This window comes from Octodon degus, unplaced genomic scaffold, assembly GCF_000260255.1.
Source record: "Octodon degus isolate 3935 unplaced genomic scaffold, OctDeg1.0 scaffold00253, whole genome shotgun sequence".
Lineage (NCBI taxonomy): Eukaryota > Metazoa > Chordata > Mammalia > Rodentia > Octodontidae > Octodon > Octodon degus.
Window position 1 is genome coordinate 2776000 of NW_004524829.1, and position 24725 is coordinate 2800724.

The 24725-nt window shown below is 41.5% G+C and overlaps 1 protein-coding gene across 2 annotated transcripts in view; it reads right to left on the reverse strand.

Annotated features, from left to right (window-relative positions):
• Myocd (myocardin) overlaps window positions 1-23387 on the reverse strand; it is a 96148-nt gene extending 72761 nt beyond the window's left edge. Inside the window, exon 1 of one of the 2 annotated variants that reach the window (XM_004646088.2) lies at window positions 23042-23387. In XM_004646088.2, the coding sequence (XP_004646145.1) occupies window positions 23042-23096 (55 nt within the window). In that variant the 5' untranslated portion in view covers window positions 23097-23387. The remainder of the gene's footprint in view (window positions 1-23041) is intronic. The other variant, XM_023706353.1, reaches the window with a different exon arrangement.
• Window positions 23388-24725: the final 1338 nt, after the last annotated feature.

Sequence of the window (24725 nt, forward strand, 5' to 3'; positions counted from 1 at the left end):
GAAGTGGAAAGAAAAAAAGGGAAAGGAAGGAAGGAAAGTGGAAATGATGGGAAAGAGGAATTACAGAAGGAAAGGTAGGAAGGTAGGAAGAAAGGAAGCATCAGACAGGCAGCCTAGTAAGAAAAATCATTATACAAAATGGAGTCATTCCTATCACAACCCCACTAAACAGAAACAAGCAGGAGAGCCTGAGCTCCTCAAACTTCACTCCAAAAAGTGTCTCATAGGCCCAGTGCAGAGAAACAGCCAGCTCTATCTTTAAGACTATTTTTGCTTAATAATCAAGGATGGACCTATGAACCAGAACCAGTTGGCCAGCTTTAAGTGGAAACTGCTCCCCTAGCCAGAGCTTGCCAGCTCCCTAAGCTCAGAAGAGCTCATGAACCTTCATTCAGAATAAGCCATGTATAACTCTGTCCTGATCGAATCCCTCAACTTCCCCTTGCTGTCTATACATAGCAGAGGCTGCCTCGCCTTGTGCATGTGTGTTCTGGATTGCAATCCTATTCTTTGTTTACTTCCAAATAAAAGGTTTTTTTTTTTTAATTGGAGATTTATCTGTCTATTTTTATTTGACTTTAACAATACAAAGAAGAATCGAAACTGACTTTTTCATGGATGATTTGCTGGAGGAATTTCAAAACATATTTCACTACTTCCTGAACTGTTTAGATCAGTTGAAGGCAGCAAACTGGGGGTCCAGAATTATTCCAATCTCTGCCTATTCTGCTAGAATACACAGGGTTATTACCACCCACACCTTAGTGTCGGGTGGGCTGATAAAGCTGGGGGGGGGGGCTAGCAGGAAGTCCAAAGCCTCCCCTGTGGTCGTTCAAGGCAAAGATGCTCGCTTTTCCTGAGCTGGGTGTGGGAGTATGGCACCCAAACAACAACAACAATAGTAGATATCACAATATTTCCTAATTCTGGCAGTTGCTAGCTGTTGTTCATTTTCCATCCAATATATTACATTGGCCCATGAAGATTTTGTTAGTCAAATAATCACAAAGATGTGACTGGAATCTGTGCATTAAGCTTGTACTTTATCTAGCCAAATAAACTATCACTGTAAAGAGCGTCATCCCAGTCCATCCTTCTCCCATGTTGCTATGGATTCACTGCTTTCTTAACACTATTATATTACTCATATCTGATTGATTTTTAATCTTTTCTCCCCTCCACTGCTCCCCACCCTACCACCTCTATATGGCTATAATAAATTGTCCTTTGCTTTCACAGGCCAGTTTGTGTAACCTGGTTGTCACAACCTTTCAGTCTCAGAGAATCGGCATGCTTTATAAAGGAAACTTTGAATGCATGGTCTGATAAGAATTTTTTTTCAAGGGCCAGCCAAGTAGCTCAGTGGGTTAAAGTATCTGCAAGCAGGTGCAGGGGCCAGGGGTTCCATCCCCAGGCCTGCCATGTTGGCTCTGCCCCTGGGGCATGCGAGATGGTGACTGAGACTGGGCGTGGTGGCATGTGCCTGTAATCCCAGCTCTTGGGAGGCTGTAACCAGGAGAATCACTACAAGTCTGATCTAGTAGTGAGACCCTGAACACCCTATGGACCCTTCCCTAAAATACAGAAAAGAAAAGAAAATGAATGTTTTTTTAGACTTAAAAGTTAATTTCTGTTTAAACCTTATCAAGGTCATAGGCATATTATATTATATTTACCATATATTTAATAAGTCATTTCATAGGGAAAAATAGAATTATAAGACAGGGTGATTTATAAGGCGAAGACGTGTGCTTATTGCATCAATCAAATTCTCATATACAAAACCACTTTTCTGTCTTTTTTCTAAGTGTTCCACACATTCTAACTCCTTTAGAAAGATTCTTCTTTGACTATGTGGACAGATAATTCTGCTTTTTTGGGGGGGAAAGCTTTTTTCTTTTTTTGTGGTACTGAGGATTGAACTCAGGACCTTGTGCATGCCAGGCAAGCACTTACTCTACTGAGCTATCTCCCCGGTCCTTATGTGGACAGATAAAAATAACTCACCATGTGGATTTAAAGTAAATCCACATGTCTTCTTCCAACAACACTTTGAGATAATTGTACAATAAATTTGTCTCTTTGCCTCTTTACCCCAAAGGGAAGAACTAGGTTAGAGTTACTCTTCCAATCCTTTCTTTTTAAAGCACTATGAAATGCAGATTTTAGTATGTAACTAAAACCTTACTTGGAAGGAAATAACAATAGCACAGTGGTGAAAAATGGTAGCAGAACCGCTCAAGAAATGTCAGGGCTACAGAGCTGTGGATGGATGGCTCCTTAAATGTTTTCCAATCTACCTACACTCTTTTTGCATTTTGGTTCTAAGCATCTCAAATGATTATAAGACACTTCTTAAGAACAGGTGAATGATTTTATCCAAGAGCAAAAAACTAGCGGTAGACTACAGTGTAACAGTACCAACATAACCCTGTTCTCAAGCCATCTTGGGTTTTGAGCCTTCCTATATGACAGCAAGATCATCCAGAGCCCTGAAAATTTCCTATTTAAAGACAGAATCCAATTCCATTTGTGTCAGCAGCACAGAGCGGTGTCCTTCACATCAGTAGATGGCGGTGGGCTTCCACTGCCTGGGCAGCGCCTTTTTACGGTGAACTCTTGCCTACTATTAGAATCATCTGATTCTGCATAGTAGCCAGCACCTCTTGGCAACTGTATAACCATCACTCTGGCAGACCCATTGTGCTCTAAACTTTTCCCATGATCTGCATATGTGATATGCTCCAAGTCTAAATTTGGATATTGAATAATTAGATGCCCAGTTACAAATTTTACAGAAAAATCAAAGTAAATATTTATTTCAATTTCTGCTTTGCACACACAGGCAAAACAGCTAGAAGCAATGATCGGAAAGTATTTCAAAGTTCTGTCTGTCCCAACACACCAGAAGGATATGCTGTGAAGTTCACACAAGAGCTCGGGAGGCCAGGCCCTAGTCCTCTTGTTATGTAACTATGTGACATTGGTGCAGACACTTTGCTTCATCAGCTTTAGCTTCTTCCTTTACAGAATGAGAGGGATGAGCCAGTAATCTCCAGGGTCCCTGGGAGTGCCAACATGTTGTGACATTTGGCTCCATTTTTGGCTAGGGCCTCTCTTTATGAGCCTCTAGATTCAGAGCTCTGAGGTTTCTCTTCCTCTCCAGGGTTTTTACCCATGAGATTACAATACTCCTTGTAGTAGTTCTTGGTATTATGTTTTTATTGGTGGTCATAATAGCCTCCAAAAGTGGAGCCACCATGGCTGTAAGGGCCCAAGGATGAAATTCAGGGTCCCATGGTGACTATCTAGAACAGCATTTACTCTTATGGCTGACACAGAAACGTGTAGGATCACCAGACCATACCAGTAACCATTTGTCCTCACATATATTGACCAGTTCAGTTTCTTGAAAACAATATATTTTTTTTTGTATATTTGCTAAGACATCTTCAGGTGCTGAGTGTGATACAGAGTAACTCAAGGCATGAATGTGCCAGAGAGAAAGAAAAGATACGTACTTGAGCTAGATAAAGCGTTAGGCCACAGATAATTAAAGAATACATAAAAGTTTACCAATAAGCAATAAACTAGGACTTAAAACATTCGGGCAGGCAGGTTATGGGTAGAATTATGAAGGGTATTCCTTTTTTATGCATTTAGTACGGGGTCTATAGAGTCTCACTACACAGATCAGACTCCTAGTGATCCTCCTGTTTTTCAGTCTCTCTGTTGGGATTACAAGCATATACCACCATGCCCAGTCTCAAATGCCATCTCAGCATGCCCTGGGGGTGGTGCCAGCAACCACATGCTGGGGATTGAACCCCATCCCTGTGCCTGCCTAATCTTGTGCTTTAGTCTGCTGAGCTACGTCACTGGCCTCACAGGTGGTTTTCAGAGCCTATGGCCTATTTTACCTAGGCCTCAGCTTCAGAAGGTCCCTGTGCTTGGCTTAACACTGTGCTGTCCGCATCTTACAATTTTTAATCATTTTTGAACAAGTGGCCCTGCCTTGTTGTTTTGCACGGAGCCCCCCAAGATGTGTAGTGACTCCCAGGAGGCTTCCCTGTATAAGGAAAGAGTTCTTTCTGAGGAATGGAAAGAGATGGTTGTGGGAAAGGAGGGCCTCGAATGCTGCGCTACAGCTTTTACACTTAATCCCATATGAGGCAGGCAGTACTGCCATTTTTTGATTTGCAGAGCAGCATGGTAAAAAGGTCACTTTAGAATGACTAATCTGATACTAACATGATCGGGAGAAACAAGGAAGGTTTGGGGATTGTCATCACAACCCAAGGATAAAGCAAGAAAGTTCACCTGGGAATGTAAAGGAAAGCAAATTTGGGGAAGAAGAAAGAAGAGGAAGAAAAGAAGAATCACTATGTCTTGATTATAAAGAAAGATGGAGAAAGAAAGAGACAGAAAGAGGCAAATGTACACACAGAACAAATTTATAGGACAACTTCTTTTGTCAGATTAGTGAACAGAAGTTAAAGCATTACTGTGATGATTATTGATAGCAAAATTGGTAGGGCTCTCAGTATCCTTTAAGTAATGCTTTTATCAGAGGAGTTGGCAACAAGGAGAACACACTAACTTCATTTGTCCATTCACCTCATTCTTTTAGTAGTTCCTATCACCCACTGTATGTCCAGGAAATCGTAAACATGAGAGACCCAGCTGTGACTAAAGCTGTAATCAGTGCTGTTGATATAACACTTACAATCTAGGGAGGAAACAAGAGATTAAATGGTCTCAATTGTGGGAATGTCCTGAAAGAAGAGAATCACAGAATTAGGGAACCGGGGAAGGCTTTTCTGGTCTGTTCTTCCATGGAATCTAAACAATGAATGATTGAAGAATGAATGAATGAATGAATGAATGAATGAATGAATGAATGAATGAATGACCTACATGATTGGTAGAGACAAGGGAGGTTTGGGGATTGTCACAACCCAAGGATAAAGTAAGAAAGTTCACTTGGGAATGGAAAGGAAAGGGCAAATTTGAGGAAGAAGAAGGAAGAAGAGGAAGAAAAGAATCACGATGTCTTCTTATGAATTAAATATGTAATTTTCTTCCTTCCAGTTCCACTTAACCACAGTTCAACCATGAGAGAGTAGTTTTCACTTCTGAAAGACTTGGTGGTAGGGGCAAGGAAGAGAGGACAGTAGTTAGACATTGAATGAGGAAGAAAAGACAGGAAGGAAGTGATACCTTCTTTTCTATTTTCCTCTGAAATGGTTTCCTACTCAGGTTACTAGGCAATGCCTTTCCTTGATGTGCATTTTGTGTAGTTTAGACTTCCCCAATGGTCACTGCTCTTCTGAATCCCAGGTCTTATACTGAAGATAAATAACCATCCCACTAAAATAAGACATCTCTAGTATTTTTGTTCTATCTATCTATCTATCTATCTATCTATCTATCTGTCTGTCTGTCTGTCTGTCTGTCTGTCTGTCTGTCTGTCTGTCTATCTATCTATCTATCTATCTATCTATCTATCTATCTATCTATGGAATTGAACTCTGGCCTTTTGCTTGCCAGGCAGTTATTTTCCCAGCCCCATATCCTTTCTGCATTTTTATTCCTCCACTCTATTATTTATGAACCAAAAGGATCCCTAGGATTAATGTAGAAAAGAGGCATCTGTGGTGGCAGAAAGCTCCCTATGCAAAAAAGGACTGCTTTGAGATCTAGATTTAAATCCTGTTGTCATAATCAAAGACTTTGTAGTGTGTGAATACAGTTTGTAAAGGTGACCAAAAGGTACACACCTGGCCCAACACACAAGGCATGAACATACTTAAGCACCTGGAATAAGCAAGTCCTGGGAATCAGCTTGGGTGTACAAGTTCATCACATCTTCTTCCAGTCTCAGGGAGAGATCACAGGTCCAGGACCCAACAGAACATGAGGCTGCTGAAGGCTCTGTCCTCAGAAAGGACCTGTCTCCAGCACGGTCCCTGACCTTTCCCTGGTTAGATTCAACTGGATGGACCTTTGTCTACCACTCCTAACCTTGACATTATTGCCTTCAAAAGCAGTGTCAGACGCAGACTTTGGGAAAGCAGATGCTTGGTGGTGGATGGAAGATTTCCAGGAAAACAGCAAGCAACCGTCGGAAGTTTAGGTCTTTTCCAGACAGGAAAGCAGATATGATGGGACACAAACTGCTTCCTTCTCACTCTGTGGGTGGTCTGTTAAACAAATCCTCTCCTCTGCCTGGTACTATCTGATTCCAGGACCTAAGAGCCACCTGTGTCACTGCATGTTCTTCCTTGGAGGTACACAGGCATCATATCACCTCGTAAGCAGAAGACGGGTGGCTGGTACAAAGCCGGGATGCTGTGCAGTGACAGCTTGGGATACCTGGGTTGTTCCTGCTCCACGCCTGGCCCTGTTTCCCCATGAGGCTGAGAGCCAGGGATTATTTTTGTGTATAGTACTAATGCCTGAGTACACTCTGCTCCTTGCCTTTGATTCCAGATACGAATCATTACTTTCTCCTGCCAAATTTTGCCTTGTGTGCTGTCATAGGGCCAAGCTGTCATTCTGATCAAGAATGACAAAGGCCAGCTGAACATGGTGGTACATGCCCGTAATTCTAGCACTGTGGGAGGCTGAGGCAGGAGGATTGCAAATTCAAGCTCAGGCAGGACAATTTAGCAACTTGGAGAGAACCTGTCTCAAAATTTAAAAACAACTTTTTAAAAGTAGGGAATGTAGTCAAGTGTGAAAGTCCTAGTTTAAATGTCCAGTATCAGCTGGGGAGTTAGCTCGGCAATCTAAATGCCTACCTGGCAAGTGCAAGGACCCAGGTTCAGTCCTCAGTCCCACATTCCATGCCACTCTAGTACCAAGCTGGCTACCGAAACCGGGCTTGGTGGTGCATGCATGTAATCTCAGCGCTGGGAAGGCTGAGACAGGAGGATCACTACTCATCCAAGCTGCATAGTGAGATCCTGTACCAAATAAATAAATAAATCATTTTAAAAATGCTCGATTATCACCAAAAACCCTCTAATCAACAAAATCCAAAAAAATCCATCATGACCACAATGAACACCACCATTACCACTGAGAACAATCACAACAGAAGGATGACATAGGCCTGACTGCCCACCCACCCAGTGCTGGTAGGACTCAAAGAGGAGAAGATATAGAGGTCATCGATGTAGCTGTCAGTGGGCTCAAGAGGCTGAGGGAGCTGGAGCTCACTGGGCTGGCCTGAGTGAGCCTCACAGACAAGCGTGCATGCAGGAGGAGTCTGACACCAGGCACACGCTGGTCTCCACACTCAGGGATGTCCTGACTCTCCTTCCTTTAAGGAGATTAGGAGATATTAATTCAGACCAGCTTCTAGCCCTGAGCACTGGGAGGAGCAACATGAGGAGAATCCTGAGAGAGATCAGACGGAGCACCCTCATGCAGCAACTTCAGTGATCCAGCCTCACACACAGGTTCGACTTTTTAAAAAAGATGTCTGTCCACACAAGCACAGGGGAGCTATTCTTTCCCTAAGCACCATGCTCTCAGCTTGTCAAAACATTTGAAGGTGACTAATTCATGCCCCAAAAGGAATTTGCTCTCACTTACAAAGCTGCCAGGTTTGTGAGCTTGAGGCTTTCGTGATAAAATGGCTCAAGACACCGGAGGAAGGAGCCCCGAGAACCCCAGCAGAGTTTCCTTGGGCTGCCAGGGCACTCATTGATGGGCAGAGTTCACAACTGCACTTTCTCCAGGAGGGTGAAGAGGGAGTCAGAGGGCTCTAGCCAGTGCAGGCCAGTGTAGGAGCCGCTGAGGAGCAGGGCATGGTGGGTCGGAAGCTTGGATCGTGCAAACCAGACATGTGATAGGAGTCCAAGGCTCCGCTTTTGCGCTTCCTGGCCCAGGGATTTTGTGATGGTCTCTCACTGCTGGGAGCTCCACTTTCTCTCACTGTCAACTAAGAGAGGGAGTGTGACAGCTTCTTATAGGGTTATGGTGAGGATTAATTAGCTAATACATGTGACGAGCTTAGAGAAGTGACCGGTAAGAAGTGAACACCTGATAACTCTTCAGGTGCTGCACTGGGGCTGCAGGGAACCTCACCAAATCCTTCTCTGTGTTGGGGTGGGGTGGGGTGGGTTAGGGTGGGGAACAGACAGGCAGCAGGTCCTATTGTCACCAGAGCTGTCTAATTGGGATAGCTGTTCAGCCGTAGGGATTTTTTTACTTCCATCACAAACAGGTCCCGAAATACAGAACAGAAACTCGGCAACTGACATAAACAATTTCAAACAATAATTTCAGAAGATGAATTGCTCCATTTGGGCACAAGATTCCTCTTAGAGGCTTTCCCTACTTGTTTATGTATTCTGTGGCATTCAGCCACAAGTGAATTAAGCAGACAGCGTGTGTACACCCAGGCTGGGATACAGAAAGGGCCTGCAGATAGGGTGTAGGGGGTGAGGCGGGGAACCTGCCATCTGACTCGCTTTCTTTGAAAGCTATTGCTGGGGGAGAACCTGGGGCACAGTGGACTCTGGGGCCTCCTCTGTGTCGATCTTCACTGAAAGGTCACAGGATCTAAGGCTGGGAGATCTGAGTTCAAGTCCTGTGCCATCATGTTCTCTGTGTGTGGACTTGGTTGGTTCATTAACCCCTCCTGTCCTCTGTTTCCCATCCCTATAAAGGAGGCAATCCTTCTAACATACCTTATAGGGCTTTGCAATGACTGGCTTAAGACCTCCTTAGCGGCGATAAATCACTGCACAACATATTAGGGAGGTTACCATTGGTAATGACTGAATAGCTGAAGGAAAATTAGTAATAAGAGGGAAATAGAGTTTGGAACAAAAATTGTCTTTTATGAGGCTGATGAAGTTCCCCTCCAAGTGAGAGGATGGGCTACATCATACCTGGCAGCAATCCTTAAGTGCAAACTTTAGTTATAGTATTTTAGAATCTTAGCTTATGCTTATCAGACTCTATACTAGTATTCAGATAATGTGTTGCTTTTTCTGATTATAAAACTAACACATGTTCATTACACCAAATATGAAAAAAAACATACAAAAGTTTCAAGATGAGAAGTTAAATTAATGATAATTCCAATTTACAAGGATGAACAATATCTGTTAATGTTTGCCTGTCTTTCTTCTGATTCACATCTGTGTACATGTGTATAAAAAGAAAACTACCTTACAGTTTCTGAGGAATTGGGATTGTATTGTATACTCTGAAACCTTTCTCTTGCATCATAAACTTCTTTACATCACATTATTCTGAAAGCACCATATCTAATGTACATGTCATATCCAATTTTCAATGTATTACAACATCTGCCTTCTGTTGAACAGTCCAAAATTGTCTCTCAACTTCTTAACAATGCAAAAGGCATGTTCAAAAATATGTCTTGAATACCTACACAATATATATACCATACGCATATATTATGTACAAGCATAATATATATAGTCACATATTACAACTATACGTAAATATTAATATAGAAATTTACATCATGTTTAGCATATATTATACTATGTAATGATAACCTAGAAAATGAGCTTGGCTCTACTGTTAGACACAGGTATTGAAGCCACCAAACATAGCTCTTAGGAACATTCTTGGTCTCTACCTTGCAGCCAGTGTGGACAGCTGCTACGTGAGGAGGCCTTGAAGCAGCAGAGCCACTTATGGAGAGAGAAATTGGGTGAAATGCCAGGCACATGTCTGTCTTCCAGCCCTGTCTGGGTTTCTTCTGGGCTGTCTGTTTCTCTGGGGACCATTTGGTAAACTTAGTTCTGGGAGCCCAGACAGTAAAGTTCTCACTCTAAATCTCCAGGGAGCCCTGGACCAATTTCCTCATGTCTCTGAGCCTCTGTCTCTGAACCTCTTCATGTCTCTGAACAGGTCTTAAACTCAGTTTTGTAAACTCACTGAGCTGATAAACAAGTACAAACTCACCAACTGACACGCCTAGCCTTGATGAAGGGGGCGGAGGTTAACACACGGCATTACCATTGAGCAACCGCTCTAACAGCTGGCTGTTCTCAAGCTTTGTTCTATATGAAGAGAGTTCTTCTTGGCTTTATTTTTAGACAGAACAGTATTTTTGATTCTAAGACAAGAGGTTCCTAATATTACCGGAAAAACAACCAGAAGCCTTTGCTAATCCTAATAGTCAGCGGTGACCTTCCTGGGAGCACACAAGCTTGGTACTCTCTTTAGAAGAGTAAAGATGAGATCCAGAATAAAAGCCACCTCTCTTGAATGGTTAGAAAAACAACAGTGCTTTCTCCAAGACTTGTGTGTGTGTGTGTGTGTGTGTGTGTGTGTGTGTCTAAGGGAGAAAGTAAGTGATGATCTCTGTGTAGAAGACTTTATGGAACAAAATATAAATTCTCTAATGATGAAAAATATTTTTAGGACTTTCACAACACTCTTAGGGTAAGAAGAAATGAGAATGACTAAGCAATACATCTTTGGATTATCATGAGAAGCCAGGTGTTACTACTTTAGAATCAATTTTATGCTAACATGTAAATTACTTGATATTTGTAAATTAACATACCACAACATGGTCATAGAAACACTGGAATAATGAAATTTAATATGCAATTGCTTTCCATGTGGGAATTAAGTGGCTAGCTCTTATTGAGTGCAAGCAGCCTGCCCCTCACTCCATCAAACACCTTTTGAAAGCTTTTCGCTAAAACATCCCCAAGTTTCCATATATACAGAAACATAGAGGTTCCAGAACTTAAGACACACATCTAAGTTCATATGAGCAGTAAGGCTGCGACCAGGAGTTCAGCCCAAGTCAGCTTGCTTCAGGACCTTTTCCAAAATAGATCAATGGAAAATTTCCAATATTTGTTGTTTTCCTTTATATGTGGGGGATGTTTTCCAAGACTACTGGCAGATGCCTAAAACTGCAGTCAACCTGAACTCTACAGAGGCTATGTTTTTTTTTTCCTTCACACATTCCAATGACAAAGTTTCATCTATACATTAGGTGCAATAAGAAATTTACGAGAATATAATATTAAAATAAAACAATCATAACAATATGCTGCTATACAAAAGGTAATTAAAACTCATAAATTGCTTATTTCTCCAGCAGTGGGAGACTGCCATATTGTTCTTCCTTGGAAAACAAAGCCCTGGACATGAACTGTCCCTGACCTCCCCTTCTTGCTATTTACAGAGATAGGTAGAGCTGGCTATATTGAAACACATGTTCCAGGCAGTAAAGGAGCCAGCCTTGCATACATCAAAACTGTCTGTGCCTTGCTAATTGGAGGCCTCTGTGTCTGCTAAAAGTCACAAAGTTTCTCCTCCCTAGCCCTGTACTGTGACCCCCACCTACCTCCCTGATTGATACCAATGAAAGCCATGAGCTTTAGAGATCCGACCTTTTGTTCCACAGGGAACATTGGGTAATCGCAGAGCTCCTCAGCTGCAGGCTATTCACTCTTTATCTTTCTTTTCTCATCTGTGTGTCGTATTGCTGGATGGGTTAGACTGATGCTCTCAGCAGGGCTTTCAGTGACTACAAGCTTTAAGACTGATACCCTCTGCAGGGGTTCAGTATCGAGTGTTTTCCATTTAGTATTTTCTGGCCATTATTTTTCACAGATAGCTGCAGAATGTGAAACCTCAGATGGGGGCCTCCCAAAAATTAGTATTAGGTGGTGGGTTTTTTGTTTTCTGGCTGAGAAGCAAGCTTTCTTGGCTGCCATTCGAATGCCTTGGGATTGCTGGGAATTTGAGGACAATTTTAAAGCTCCCAGGCACTCAGTCAAGGCCCCACTCAGCAGCTCCTCAGACACGGCAAGTTCCTCCCCCTCTTGGCGCAGTGATTTATTACCAGTCATTCCTGTTCATTATATAGTAAGATATGTAGGAGGTGTTGAATAAGTAATCAAACTGAAGAATCTAAGAAAACTATAAAAGCATAAGAAATATATAAGAATGTGAAAGCATAAAACATAGTGTGCTGACATTTTTGTTTAGGGTATGTTCTGATTACCAGTTGGGTTTAAAATATTTCAACCCCTCATATAATTTTTGCTACCTTAGAGTCAAGTAATGAGCCTAATATAAACATAGAATTTATTGATACTTCTCTCTGTGTATGGACATCTGCATGTGTTGTGGGAAGATATTAAATTTATAACTTAGAGTCTAATAGCTCACAGACTAGACACACTTAGCATTCTGTGTCTGTTCAGAGGCTCAAAATGGATAAATGTATAATCAAATTAACTTCTTTAAAAAAATGTATTTTAGTACAAGGTCTCCAGGGTCTCACTACACAGATGGGACTCGTGATTGTCTTATTTTCAGCATCCCAAGTGCTGGGATTACAGGCTTGTGCCACCATGCCCAGTCTCATTCGCCTTCTCAGCAAGCCCCGGGAGTGGGGCTGGCTCTGCACACTGGGGATGGGGGATTGAAATGGTCTGCCTAAGCAGGCGCTTTAATCCGCTCAGTTATCTGGCTGGCCTCAAATTAACTTTAGAATTTGTTTCTTCTAACTTCACACTTGAACGTGTAGATACATGATTAAAAACTTGTAGGGATGTGCTATTTCTTACCAGTACAATTATGCTATGAATTTCTCTTTAAAATAAGCATATTTATCATGTCTGCATCTTGTACTATGAATAATCACTACGAAGAAAACAATATGCAATGCATTAACTATTGAAACTGTCCTACTAATCTGTTTTGAAACTGTCTCATTGCTATTTGTTTCTCAATAAAATTAATAAATATGACTTTTCACTGAAAAAAATAAGCTTATTTAAATTCACATAAATGTAAATACACTTATTTTCAAAGATTTAAGTGGAAAGGAAAAGCTCTTGCCCTGTCTGAACCTGTGAATATCATTACCAACAGTTTGATGTATGTCATTTAGCTTTTGTGATTTTCTTGTTTTTTTCCCTATAGATTTGTTTTAAAGGACACAAATGAAAATATATTACCTGATTGTGTCAAAATCTACTTTAAAAATACTACCTATGTATCTTGGAACTCTTTCCATGCCTGCTCATACAAAATTTTACCATTTTTTAATTTTGTATTCTATCTTACTGTATTTCATAATATGACTGCACCATAATTTGATTAACCATCCTCCACTTATACTGTTTCTGATTTTTAGGTCAGACATTACATGTTACGTTGCACTGAAAGCTCACGTGTGTACATGGACGTTTTTAGATTGAGTAGCTTGAAGTATGTTTGTTAACGGTAAAGCTCATGGAAAACTCAATCAAAATGGTTACTCTGTACCCTAAGAGTTTACTAAGTTTTCTTATCAATAGCACAGATGTTCTCACTGTTACCTGCTTGCCCAGCACTTCATGTTACCAATATTTAAGATTTTAGATCATGTGGAATGCGAAAAAACTAGTATCTTGGTGTTTTAATTTGCATTTTCTTGAACATGAATTGAGTGTATTTCCTTTGTTTATTAACCATTTCTCTTCCTTGAATTGTCTTCTACTGTGTTGTTTGCTTTTAATCTTGTTTGTAAATTTTTTTTTTAAAAAATAACTGTCTCACATCCATTCCAGAATTCTTTTTCAATCTCCTAGTTGGATGTTACATTTCTTTTGGTGATTTTTTCAGGTAAAATTTTATCCAATCTTTAGTTCTGTTTTGGAAGTTGTGAACAGAAGCTTTGTCCCATGCTAAGATTACAAAATTATTCTCTGTTTTTCTATTTTATTTTATTTTTTATATTTTAATGTATTTGGTACAGGGTCTCACTACGCAGCTGTGACTCATAGTGATCCTCCTGTTTTCATCCTCCCCAAACACTGAAATTACAGGTGTGCACCACCACAGCCAGACTCGGTTGCTGGCTCAGCACACCTAGGGGCGGGCCTGGGGCAGCATGAGGGTTGGGAGATCAAACCCTGGTCCCTGTGCTTGGCAAAACAGGAGCTTAGCCTGCTGAGTTATCTCACTGGCCCTCTGTTGTTCTATTTTAAAATATCATAGATCTTTATAGCTTTTAATCCATGACATTTTTTATATTTATTATAAAATATGTGAGTCATTTTTTCCCTAATAATCCACTTCCCCAACTCTCTGCACACTTTATTGTGACTTTAACAGCTGCCATCATCAGAGGTTGAATTTACATGTCTCTGTACATACTGTTTTGGTCCAATGATAGTATTTTTTCTGTTTACTCAAAATATTATTTAATTGAGAAATATTAAAAGAGAATAGTAATCACTATATATTTCTTATATACTTAATGCCACATTAATGTCTCTCCAGTTTTGGTTTTAAAAATTTCTTCTATTTTTCTTCTGAAATAAATTGCAATCTACTAGTCAAATTTTATTAAATATCTTGTGATTTTGAGATGTGGCATATGTACGATTTAAAGATCAATTGCTATTAGAAACAGGTAGACTGATAAATTACTATTTAAAAAATCAGTGGCATAGCAACAGTTGAGTCTATCCCTGGAGTTGCTGTCCAGAAAGAGACAGGCTACATTCTGCGGGCACAGGATAGGTGTCAGGAGGAGGAAGCGAAGAGAGAGGAGGAAGAACTAGGATATAGCAGAGATGGCCATCATGGTACAGCGGGGAAAACAGATTCATCTTCAGTTATTTGACATCTCTGAGTTTCAGCTAATTCACCTATGAAATGAGGACAACCATACTTACATTTTTTAAAGGATTCAGTGATGTATCAGAGGAGTCCATAGATGATAGATTTAAGAACACCTAGTCCTGGACTGGGGAGATAGCTCAGCAGCATAAGCAAGCACAAGGTCCCAGTTTGATCCCCAGTACCACAAAAACCCTATTCCTCTTCTCCACTGATAAAGCATCAGTCATATTTGTTAAGATGTAGGCCTCAAAGAGCAGATCACACAGAAGTTTCCAAACAAACTGTTGTTCATTTTCTTTCTCATTCTCTATTGAAAATATATGAAAGGCTCATCAAAACACCAGTCACTATTGCAAAATATACAAGGCGACTGAGTTAAATCTACAGTAGGGGCACACATTCACTGTCTAGAGAAGCTTTCATCACCTACAGAAAAAAATTATCTTCCTTTGCATAATGGGTTTCATAGTGCTATGCATAATAATTTTCATTGCAGTTCTCTCTATTCTATAAAATTATTACTGGCTTAATTTTTCAATACAAGTGGGAAAGGTTTAGTAAGTTATCATATACTTACTTATTGGAATGTAATACAGTCTTAAAGTTAGAATCATGTTGCTATGGAGCAACTTGAAAAAAATACTTAGGACATTGTTAATGATTAAAAACACTGTATAAATTTACTCATGTATTGTGATTATAATCACGTAGATATCTTTATGCACCTGGACAATGATAGGAAGGGAATACAAATAATAAAGAAATTAAAATGTTGAGATTGTAGTTTGATTAATACTAAATAGCATTTTCTAATTTTAATCATTTTGGAGACTGGGTGTATTGTCTAGAGCTTGAGTACCGAACAGTTCTATGTGAAACTTGACCTCAGATTGAGAAACCAGCCACACCAGTCTGGGGAAGAAATATTTGACCAGCTTCCTATAGTGGTTTATTTTGGGGAATAGGAAAGAGGGAACATTTCAGCTCATCTGTGAAGTGGGGCTATTTCCTGAGGCTTAGTGGTTATATCTTCTAAGGTAAAACTGAGATTTCTGTGCTTCCTATAAAGACCCTGGGGAAAAATGTAAGCCGAGGAAATGAGAAACTCACTTAGTAGTTCAAACTACAGCAGCCCATGAGAGGTGTGGCTCAAAGGCACCAAGTACATGAGCGTTTGTGCATCCACTCTTCACTGCTATCTGTATCAAGCGATGACCAACCTCTCACACATGAGAGCAGATGATACATACATTTTGCCACATTACAGTAACCTAATTCACTTTGAATTCTGCCTTTTCAGTGATCCAGTGTGACTGAACATAGTGATCATCGGTGATTGTACTGATAAGAGAAGCTCTCCAACTAGGGAACAAGAATTTATCTTCCCTCACTAGTGGGAGAAAAAGAAAGTCATTATTCTCCCTTCGAAGTTTCCAGAGGGCATTTTTGTGGTGCTCTGAAGAAATACAAGATAAGAATCAGCCTTATTTGTTGTAAATTTCTGGGAATAAAGGATACGTCTTGTTTTAACAAAATTTGGAGACCTCTTTCTTTTTTATCTAGGACTAATGATACCAATCTGATTCAGCAGAGCTTGATTTACTAGCTCTTCTGGAAAAAGTAAGCACTACCTGCTTAATAAAATTGAAACTCTTAAGTACTAAAATCATAAAGTTGCAAAACTATTTGGCTAATGGTTGTTGTTATTGTTTTTAATCCTATTTATGTCCATCAAAACCTTTTAACTGCTCTATGTTTCTTTCTTATGCAATTCACATGTCACCAAGTCCAGTAATCCATTTCCACAGGGTGAACAGAAAATTTTTTTGTAAAAGAAACACTTAACACAAGGGATCACTGAAAAATATGGTGACTGTCTAAATCTTAAAAAGGTATGACAGTGAAAGACACATTGTTTTCTATCCCTCTCAAAATACTCTCCCCCACTTTATCACTCATTCCTACAATTCTTGCCACTTTCTTTTGTTTCTTTCTTCTTTCTTTCTTTCTTTCTTTCTTTCTTTCTTTCTTTCTTTCTTTCTTTCTTTCTTTCTTTCTCAGATGTGGGGATTGAACTCAGGCCCTGGCTTAAGTGCTTCTGGGAGTCTTCTTTCGTGTGTCTAGCTGCATTTTCATGGCTACCTTGATGTCCTGAATCAATTCAAAATGTTTACCTTTCTTGTGGCCATTTTTGATTTTGGGGAGGAGTCAGAATTCTCATAGTATCACAGCCAGTAAATAAGGCAGATGGGGACATAGCGTTTTTATGAACTTGCCTGTCTATTGGATAGTACTCAGCAGCAGTGGCAGCAGTCACTGCATTTTTTTAAAATCACACCTGGTAAAGGCAATTACGAATGAAAACTTCCATAAATGCTTTAGACATTGGCAAGAATGATGCAATAAGTGTGTTTCAAGGGTGGATGATGTTTTATGAAGGATTAAAGGAAGTGTGTCTTTCACTGTAATCAATTTTTTGAAATTTAAATGTTCACTAAATATTTTGAACACTCCTTGTATTTGCAGAGAGATCTTTCCTTCAAAGGGTCAGGGATGGCAAAGACTATAGTCACATAGCCCATGTGGAACAGAGCTGCACACGCTGGGTGGACTTTTCTGGGGTCATAGAGTCAGAGTGCATGTGATAGGCCCCTCCTGTGCTCTACCCACAAGACTCAAGGCGCAGCCCCTGGAGAGAAGGCTCCTGTGAAGTGCACCAGCTCACTCCTCACCCATCGGGACTGAAAGGCTAGCTGTTTGTTACAATCACTTCATGACTAGTGGAACCTTGTTGGTGGTGTTTCCGTGTCTCCTACTCAGGTTGATCTTTGAAACATGCAAAATTCTTACACTGTGGCTGACCACTTTAGCTTCTGTCATGTGTTTCTGTTTTTCTTTAATGCAACTAGATTAGAATCCATTCAGTTTGACTTAATCCAATTTGACAGAGACTTACTGTTTCTGTCATGTAGTGTAATAGACAAAAAAATGAATGTCATTCTTTTGGATCTTAAGGTATTAAGATCAGAAAGGTATTAAGGTATATTTAATAATTAAATATTATTAAACATTTCTTTTAAAAGGAACTAAGGAAGACAGAAGTATATTAATCATAATTCCTGACCCACAAGACGCTGTTACACCACCATCATTGGCCCATAAAAGATCCCCATTTAATTAATTTTCTTAACAATAAATATATCTATAACTACTGTCAACTAAGAACAGTATCAATAGCCTGCTTCTTGCCTTTGAGCCCTGCTCTACCTCTTCATGCAGCCTCTCTCACATTGCTACGGCTCGGAATTCTGTATTTATAGTCTCTTATCTTCCTGTACCGTTTTTCTTTTTTAGTTGCAACACACACACACACACACACACACACACACACACACACACACACACACAGAGGCCTAAAACAAACATACACTATGTAGTTTTACTGTTTTTGAATAATATTTGGGGGAATAATAAAAACGTATTTATGATTGTTGTGATTGTTACTACTGTGGCCCTGGGTTCCATCCATGCACACTCTATTAGTGCCTGCCCCCTGAATAGCACCCCCAGCCCTTGGCACATGTATCTTGGGTTCTCCTTTATGCACTTGCTAGGTCCGAGAGAAGGAAAAGAGTGAGTAACAAACAAGCAAAAGTTTCTTTCAGCCCTCATCAACAACCAATAAGCAAAATGCTTATCTAGCCCCAAAGTGATAAAAGCCATGGATAAAAGTGGACCGGGAAGGTGGGCGCTGGGGATCTTGAGGAAGGGGACGAGGAGTATGGAGCATTCACGTGGTCTGCGAGAGAATCCAGGGTGGCCAGACCAGGAGAGGGCAGACCTGGAATTGCACTTATTTTTTAAAGAATTTGAAGAATTAGCATGTCTGTGATACATGATAAACACTGTTCTCCCGGGGAGCTGGTAACATACAGAATCTTTCTTTGCTTTCCAAAGAAGGTTTAAAATCCCCACTTAGGATTCAAACTATAACTCCTCATTCAAAGTTCAGCTACTTTTATTCTCACATGGAATGCTTTCATTAAACTTTGAGTCTTTAAAACTTTTCCAAAGTAGTTAATGGCTATTAACATAAGAAACTATGAAACCCTAGAGTTGGAACCAACTTTAGAGATAAAAATCCTGCAGTTTGGAGAAGATAAAAATAAGATCTAAAAAGGTCGAATATATTATATATATATGATATTAGATATTATGGAAAAGTTAATCTTTAAGGTAAAACTGTTATCTGAAGCTATAGAATGAATTAATAATGAAGGTAATACCAGGGACTTTTTGAGCTAATGATAGATACTTCTTCCCTAGTGTCCATTACTGTAAAAACTGGGGGATCGACCTGTTGATCCAGTAGTCTCTATGCATCAGAAAGTTTAGCACCAGAGATTTTTAAGCTGAAAGTCGAAACCAGTAGATCTTGTCTGTTCTCTCAAAGATGGAAAATAGAGAAAGCACAGGGAGGTGTAAGCCCAGGATCCTGCCGAAATGTCCCATGCTGTCTCTGGAAGGACAAGTTACCCGTTGCAGATACTGGGGACCTGATCCTGGGCACAGCCAGGGTGGGAGGACAGGGAGCACACGCATTCCACTACCTGATACCCAGCTGAGTTCCTCCACTGTGTATTAGCTGTTGGCTTAAACGTGCCCCGCTTATTTTAGCTGCAGCTCTAATCCTGGCGCTTGTGCTGCCGCAGCCCCAGCTGCCTGCTGAGCTTGTCTTCCTTCTTGCTACAAAGCCAAAAGCAAATCTACGTTCTTCCTTGTCCCATCTACTATTCTGCTCTAGAGGACACAGAATTATCTCTCATGGTTCCCTCTCCTTATTCTGAGTCTTTGGCTGGAGAGTAATCCACAATGTCAAGAGTTTGTGGGGATAGCAGACAAAGCAGCAGAGAATGTTGACCATTAGGACTGTAGGTAGGGTCCCCAAAATGCCATACTGAATGCCCAGTGGAACTTGGATTTCAGTTAAAAGTATATTATCACTATGGCTGGATATTTAAAAACCATATATTATATTAATTTGTCAAAAATTCAAATTAATCTAGATATTCTGTATTTTTATTTGCAAAATCTGATGACTCTACACTTGAGGGCTAGGAAGTGGTAGGTACTGGAGATTGTCTTTGGCTGCTTGAGATAGGCAAAAGAGACAAGAGAAAGAGAACACCTAATTTTTTAAAAAGTAAAATGCATTATTGGATGCCTTGCTCTACCTTTGATTCAAGCCCATGTGTGTGTGCTTACACACATATGTAAACATACTTCAATTGTATAGGACACAGGGCCTGAAATTAGAGACACTGATTATAGACTCTGAATAAATAATAAGAAGCCAGGTGTGGTGTTATATGCCCCTAATCCCACCACTCTAAGAAGCTGAGGCAGGGAAGCTGCAGTGAGCCCAGGCTGGGCAACTTAGTGAAATACGGTGAAAAATTATAAGAGGAGCTTGGGATGTCACTTAGAACAAAGATCTTGGGCCCAATTCCAAGTACACACACACACACACACACACACACACACACACACACAAAATAAGATTAAAACTAAAAATACGACCAGTTAGCAACACTAATTAAATTTAGATAAACTGCGGTGGTTATGTCAATGGTAATGTTGCCATTTTGCTAGTTTACAGATAATCTTTATGCATCTTTAGAGAATCATAATGAAAGGGTCTAAAAAAAAATCACCCATTCCATTTGGACATTTACAGATTATATAACCTAGACCCAGACAGAAGTGAACAGCAGTGCATTCCACTGCCCCTTAGCATTAACAATAGGATAGTAATTAATTACCAGGGCTTACTCAGTGCCAGGCTTTAAGAGGTCTACTTACATTATCACACTTAATTCTCCCAACAATTGTATAATCATTCTTACCGTTCAGACGAGGCAAGTTAAGGCACAGAGAATTATGCCACTTACCTAAGGTTCAAGGTCATACAGCTAATAAGTGAAGGTGACTGCTAAAAACTCAGGTAGTCTGGCCCAAGACCCACAGACTCCAACATGACTCCCTGCTGCCTCTCAAACAAGATGACTTTGTATCACTAAACATGTTGGTAAACATAAACTTTTAGAGCCGACTGGCCCTATAGCATGATTTTTGTACTTAATCACAAGGCCACTGAATTATAGTCTATGGAAAGTTGATAAAATGTGGCCGTCACTGGTGTCAATTTCAGGATGAAAAAGTCCTATCACAGAAAGGCTAAATTGTAATAATCAGAAGGTAATTTAGTTGCTTTTATTTTTGAGATATTTTCAAAAGATATGTAATTGAAGCAAAGATTTACAGTGAAGCAGAAAGAGTTTAATGAGTTTAGGGTTTGAATGGCTCATGAAAGGAAAGAAGGAGGAGGAGAAGGAAGTAGACCCGGTGAAATCAAAACAAAGAAGAGCCCTTTTTAATCAGTGTTAGCTACAGAATGAGCTGAGATCTCTTAGACAGAGGCCCTCTTATTAACATGTTGCCAACAAGACCTCAGCACTGGTACAGCTAATGCTATAATTATATCCAGAAATAATAGCTACCAGCTTTGACGTTACATTTTCTAAGTTTTGCATGCTACTTTGTTTGCTTTGTCTTTTGAGAGATTATCAGCCCTGGCATCCCAGACGACCAAGCCACTTTGCCCATTTCCAGATTCCTGTTTCCCTGTTTATAAAAGGATGAAGGATTAAATGAAGCTGCTTCTTCTTCTATGTCAGGTTTCCCCCCAGCTATCCTTCCTTTTGACACAAAGGGATTGTACATGCTTAAATCGGGGCCTGGGGGAGACACTACAATTCTTTAGGTGCAGGGGCTGCAGCATCAAACTAGAACAGTCCTTGACTCTACAAAGCCCTGTAGAAGGAAGTTGGGAGCAGGGCAAAAATTGTCTTTCCGCTGCACTTTAACTGAAGGAAGCATTCCTTGGATGCATTTATTTTGCAAGTCTACTATAAGGCACATCACCCAAATCCTTTAGAGCTGATCCAGCCCCTCCCCACCCTCCACAGGAGACCTGCAAAGGAGCCTTTGAAATGCATACGGTTTCAGGCACAACAAATCTACATCCTCTTTTCTTCAGAAAGGTGGCAGTGTTGCCTTGTAGTTTTAAGCAAACTACCAAGTAGTGAGTGGCGAGGTCTCCGGCTGATTAACATATCAACCGCCTCACCTTGTGAAAGGAAAGGAAGGATTTAATCCCTTGCAGACCCTTGTGGCTGGCGGTTGCCACATTTGCTCCTTGGCTTCAGTGGCACTGTGGCTTTGGCAGCTCAAGTTCTTGACTTTTCATCTTGGTCCAGTAGTGCAAGAACAACAAATCTTCAACGAATCCCATAGGCACTTCAAATCCCAGAGCAGCTAAGAAAGTTATGGATGATCCTTGCCTCCCACCATCTGACTTTCTCATTTTCGAATCACCCTTTCCTAGTGAAACCACGGCGGCAGCACCCTTTGTAAAGACTATGAGAAACGTAGCTCAGCAAACCACACCAACATCTTGCTGACACCTGTTATGCTGCAGGTTCACACTGGAGCTCTTAGAACAGCAGGTGTTCTGCCACTATTGAGTGGGTTCTTACTACTGTTATAAAACCAACAATATACACAGAGCTACTGAAGAACTTAAGCAGTCAAGTGTCGCTTGTCTAAACATGGGAACCCGTGTACTGCTACCTTACATGCTTGTGCGCAGCACCTCTGGAAGGAGCAGCGAGCATTCCCATCTCTCCCTTCCACTCACCTCCACTCAGCATCCTTTGGGTAGTTTCTGTATGTGCCACTAACACAGAAATTTGGGGGAAAATTCTCCATTTATAAATATCAGATGGTTTGGGAAAAAATATTTGTGGCACTGGACTTTTTTTTCCCCCCTACAGTGATGTCATTTTAAATTCTTGGTGTGCTCCAAATTTGCTATTTTTACTTCCCCCAAGTGACTTTTTTGGGAAATACATTTGTTTTGATTAGCTACATTTTAAATGGCCCTTGTACCTAGTACACAACACCAGGTTCATCTTCTCAGAAGTTCTGAGTATTCTACAGTTCCCAAACGTGAAAAGCCCTTATTTGTTCATTTTCCAAGCTCTTCGGACGTACCCCTCCAAAATTTCTATTCACAGATATAGCGAAAAAAATCTAATAAGATAACATGATTGGCCTAGTCACAAACAAAACCCACACTCCACCACTGAAAGCATTTGTAGCAGAAGACATGAAAGGCTCCCAAAGTCAAATAAAATTCTCCACTTCCAAAATGTGCTTCTGGGGAACAGAGTGGAGGGAGCCACGGTGGGCTTTGAGATATTTATTGGAAAGCAGTTCTAGAGTCGAGAATCACAGAAGAGGAAAGTTTAAGAAGAAATGCTAAGTGCCTTAGCCCTACCTGATCTGAACTTGCTTCTAATCAGCAAGGAATGCTCAGACCCCAGAAGTGTCATGGTGCGTCTCAGCAAGCCGCTGGTCCCTTTGCCAGATGCCCCCTGTTTTCCACCAGGAACAGGCTCCCGGGAGCCCAGCTGACCGCAGTTAACAACCCAGAATTCATCCAACTCTCTGTGAGCTCCCCTGGGTAGGAGAACATACAGTGGCAGCCAGTGTCCCCAGAAAACTGGCGCCTCCCCCCTCGCTCTGCGGGGCTAATTAACTCTTAGCCGGCAAGACCCTCCTCCCCTGAGGCCTGCCAGAAGCCGCGGCATCCCAGGCGTTCCTGGCTGATGTCATAGGCTGCCAGCAATTGCGGAGTAACTGCACCACGCCTTTATGAAGGTCCCAAATTTGCTATCTGATACTCTTTACTACTGACAGGCTCTCAGCCAATCAGGAGCGGCGAGCGGCGCCTAGGGACCTGCGGCGGCCAGGGGAGTCACCGGCGCCGGCTCTTAACTCTTTGCAGCGGGTGGAGCGACTGGCGAGGTGCAGAGGGCGGGACCGAGGGCTTAGGGTCCCGCGTCTTGGCTGCGCTGAACTAAGGAGCCGAAGCTCCGGGAAAGAGAGGAGGGTGGTGACGCTGCGGGCTTGCAGGTGGTGCGTGGTGCTGCCGGGCGGCGCAGCCCAGCCCAGGCGGCACCTCCCAGGGCCTGGGAGCTGAGAGCGCAGCCCGGGCTTCCCCGGCTCCAGGGCTTCTGCCTGGGAGCAGACGCGGCGATTTCTTGTTCGCGGGCCACACAGGCTGGCAGACTGGACGCGCGCGCTCGCGGGACGGCCACACGCGATGCTTTGGAGATTAGCCGGATCCCATGAAAAGAAACACTTCCAACCCAGCAGAGCGTCTATCCTCCCTCTGCCTCGCTTGAGGGGTTCAGTGCGCAGGACGATCAGGCGTCTCGCAGCTTAGGTATTAGACTTGGATCATTGCTATGGAGAAAAGAAGTCTTTCATTTTTCTGTATCTGCCTTTTGAGCACCTATCTGACTCGCTGTGTCTGGAGATTCAGCCCGGACACCATGATCCTTGCCAACCCACGGGATGGAGGAAGACACAGGAGTTAAAAGTGCTGTGGAGCTGGAAGGAGTCGGGGCTCACCGAGGGTGTGGAGCTGGGGCCGGATCAGAGCCGGTAGAGAGAGCCTCAAAAGCTTTTCCAGCGAACGAATGAGTTTCTTCTTCGGGCAAACGTTTGTGCTCTTCCAATGCAAAGTTCTTAGCGTCTAGAACGCGCCCCATATTATCAGTTCATCAGTTGTGGGCGGGAACCCCCAAACCCTAATCTCAAGCAGCAGGCTTAAGAGCTGGCGACTCAGAAAATAAAAACCAAACTGCACAATATGTCTTTGGATTTAATTTATTTGAAAACTATATCCACATGAGCAACCAGGTATCACCCCTCTCATCATACAGAGTTATCTATGTCTCCGAGCTCCACACCCAGAAAAGATCTCTTGGCAACAGAGGGAGATCTAATGTGACTACAGTTCATGGGGACAATCTCTGAGGGCCTAAGTCTGGGTCCTGTCTTCTGTCGCTGAAGCCACATTAAGGTGATGACACTTTCAGATGATTTTTCAGCTCAGATCAGGTCATTCACATAAACAAGGTCTTACAGGATAGGAAACTTTGGGGGCTGGGGAA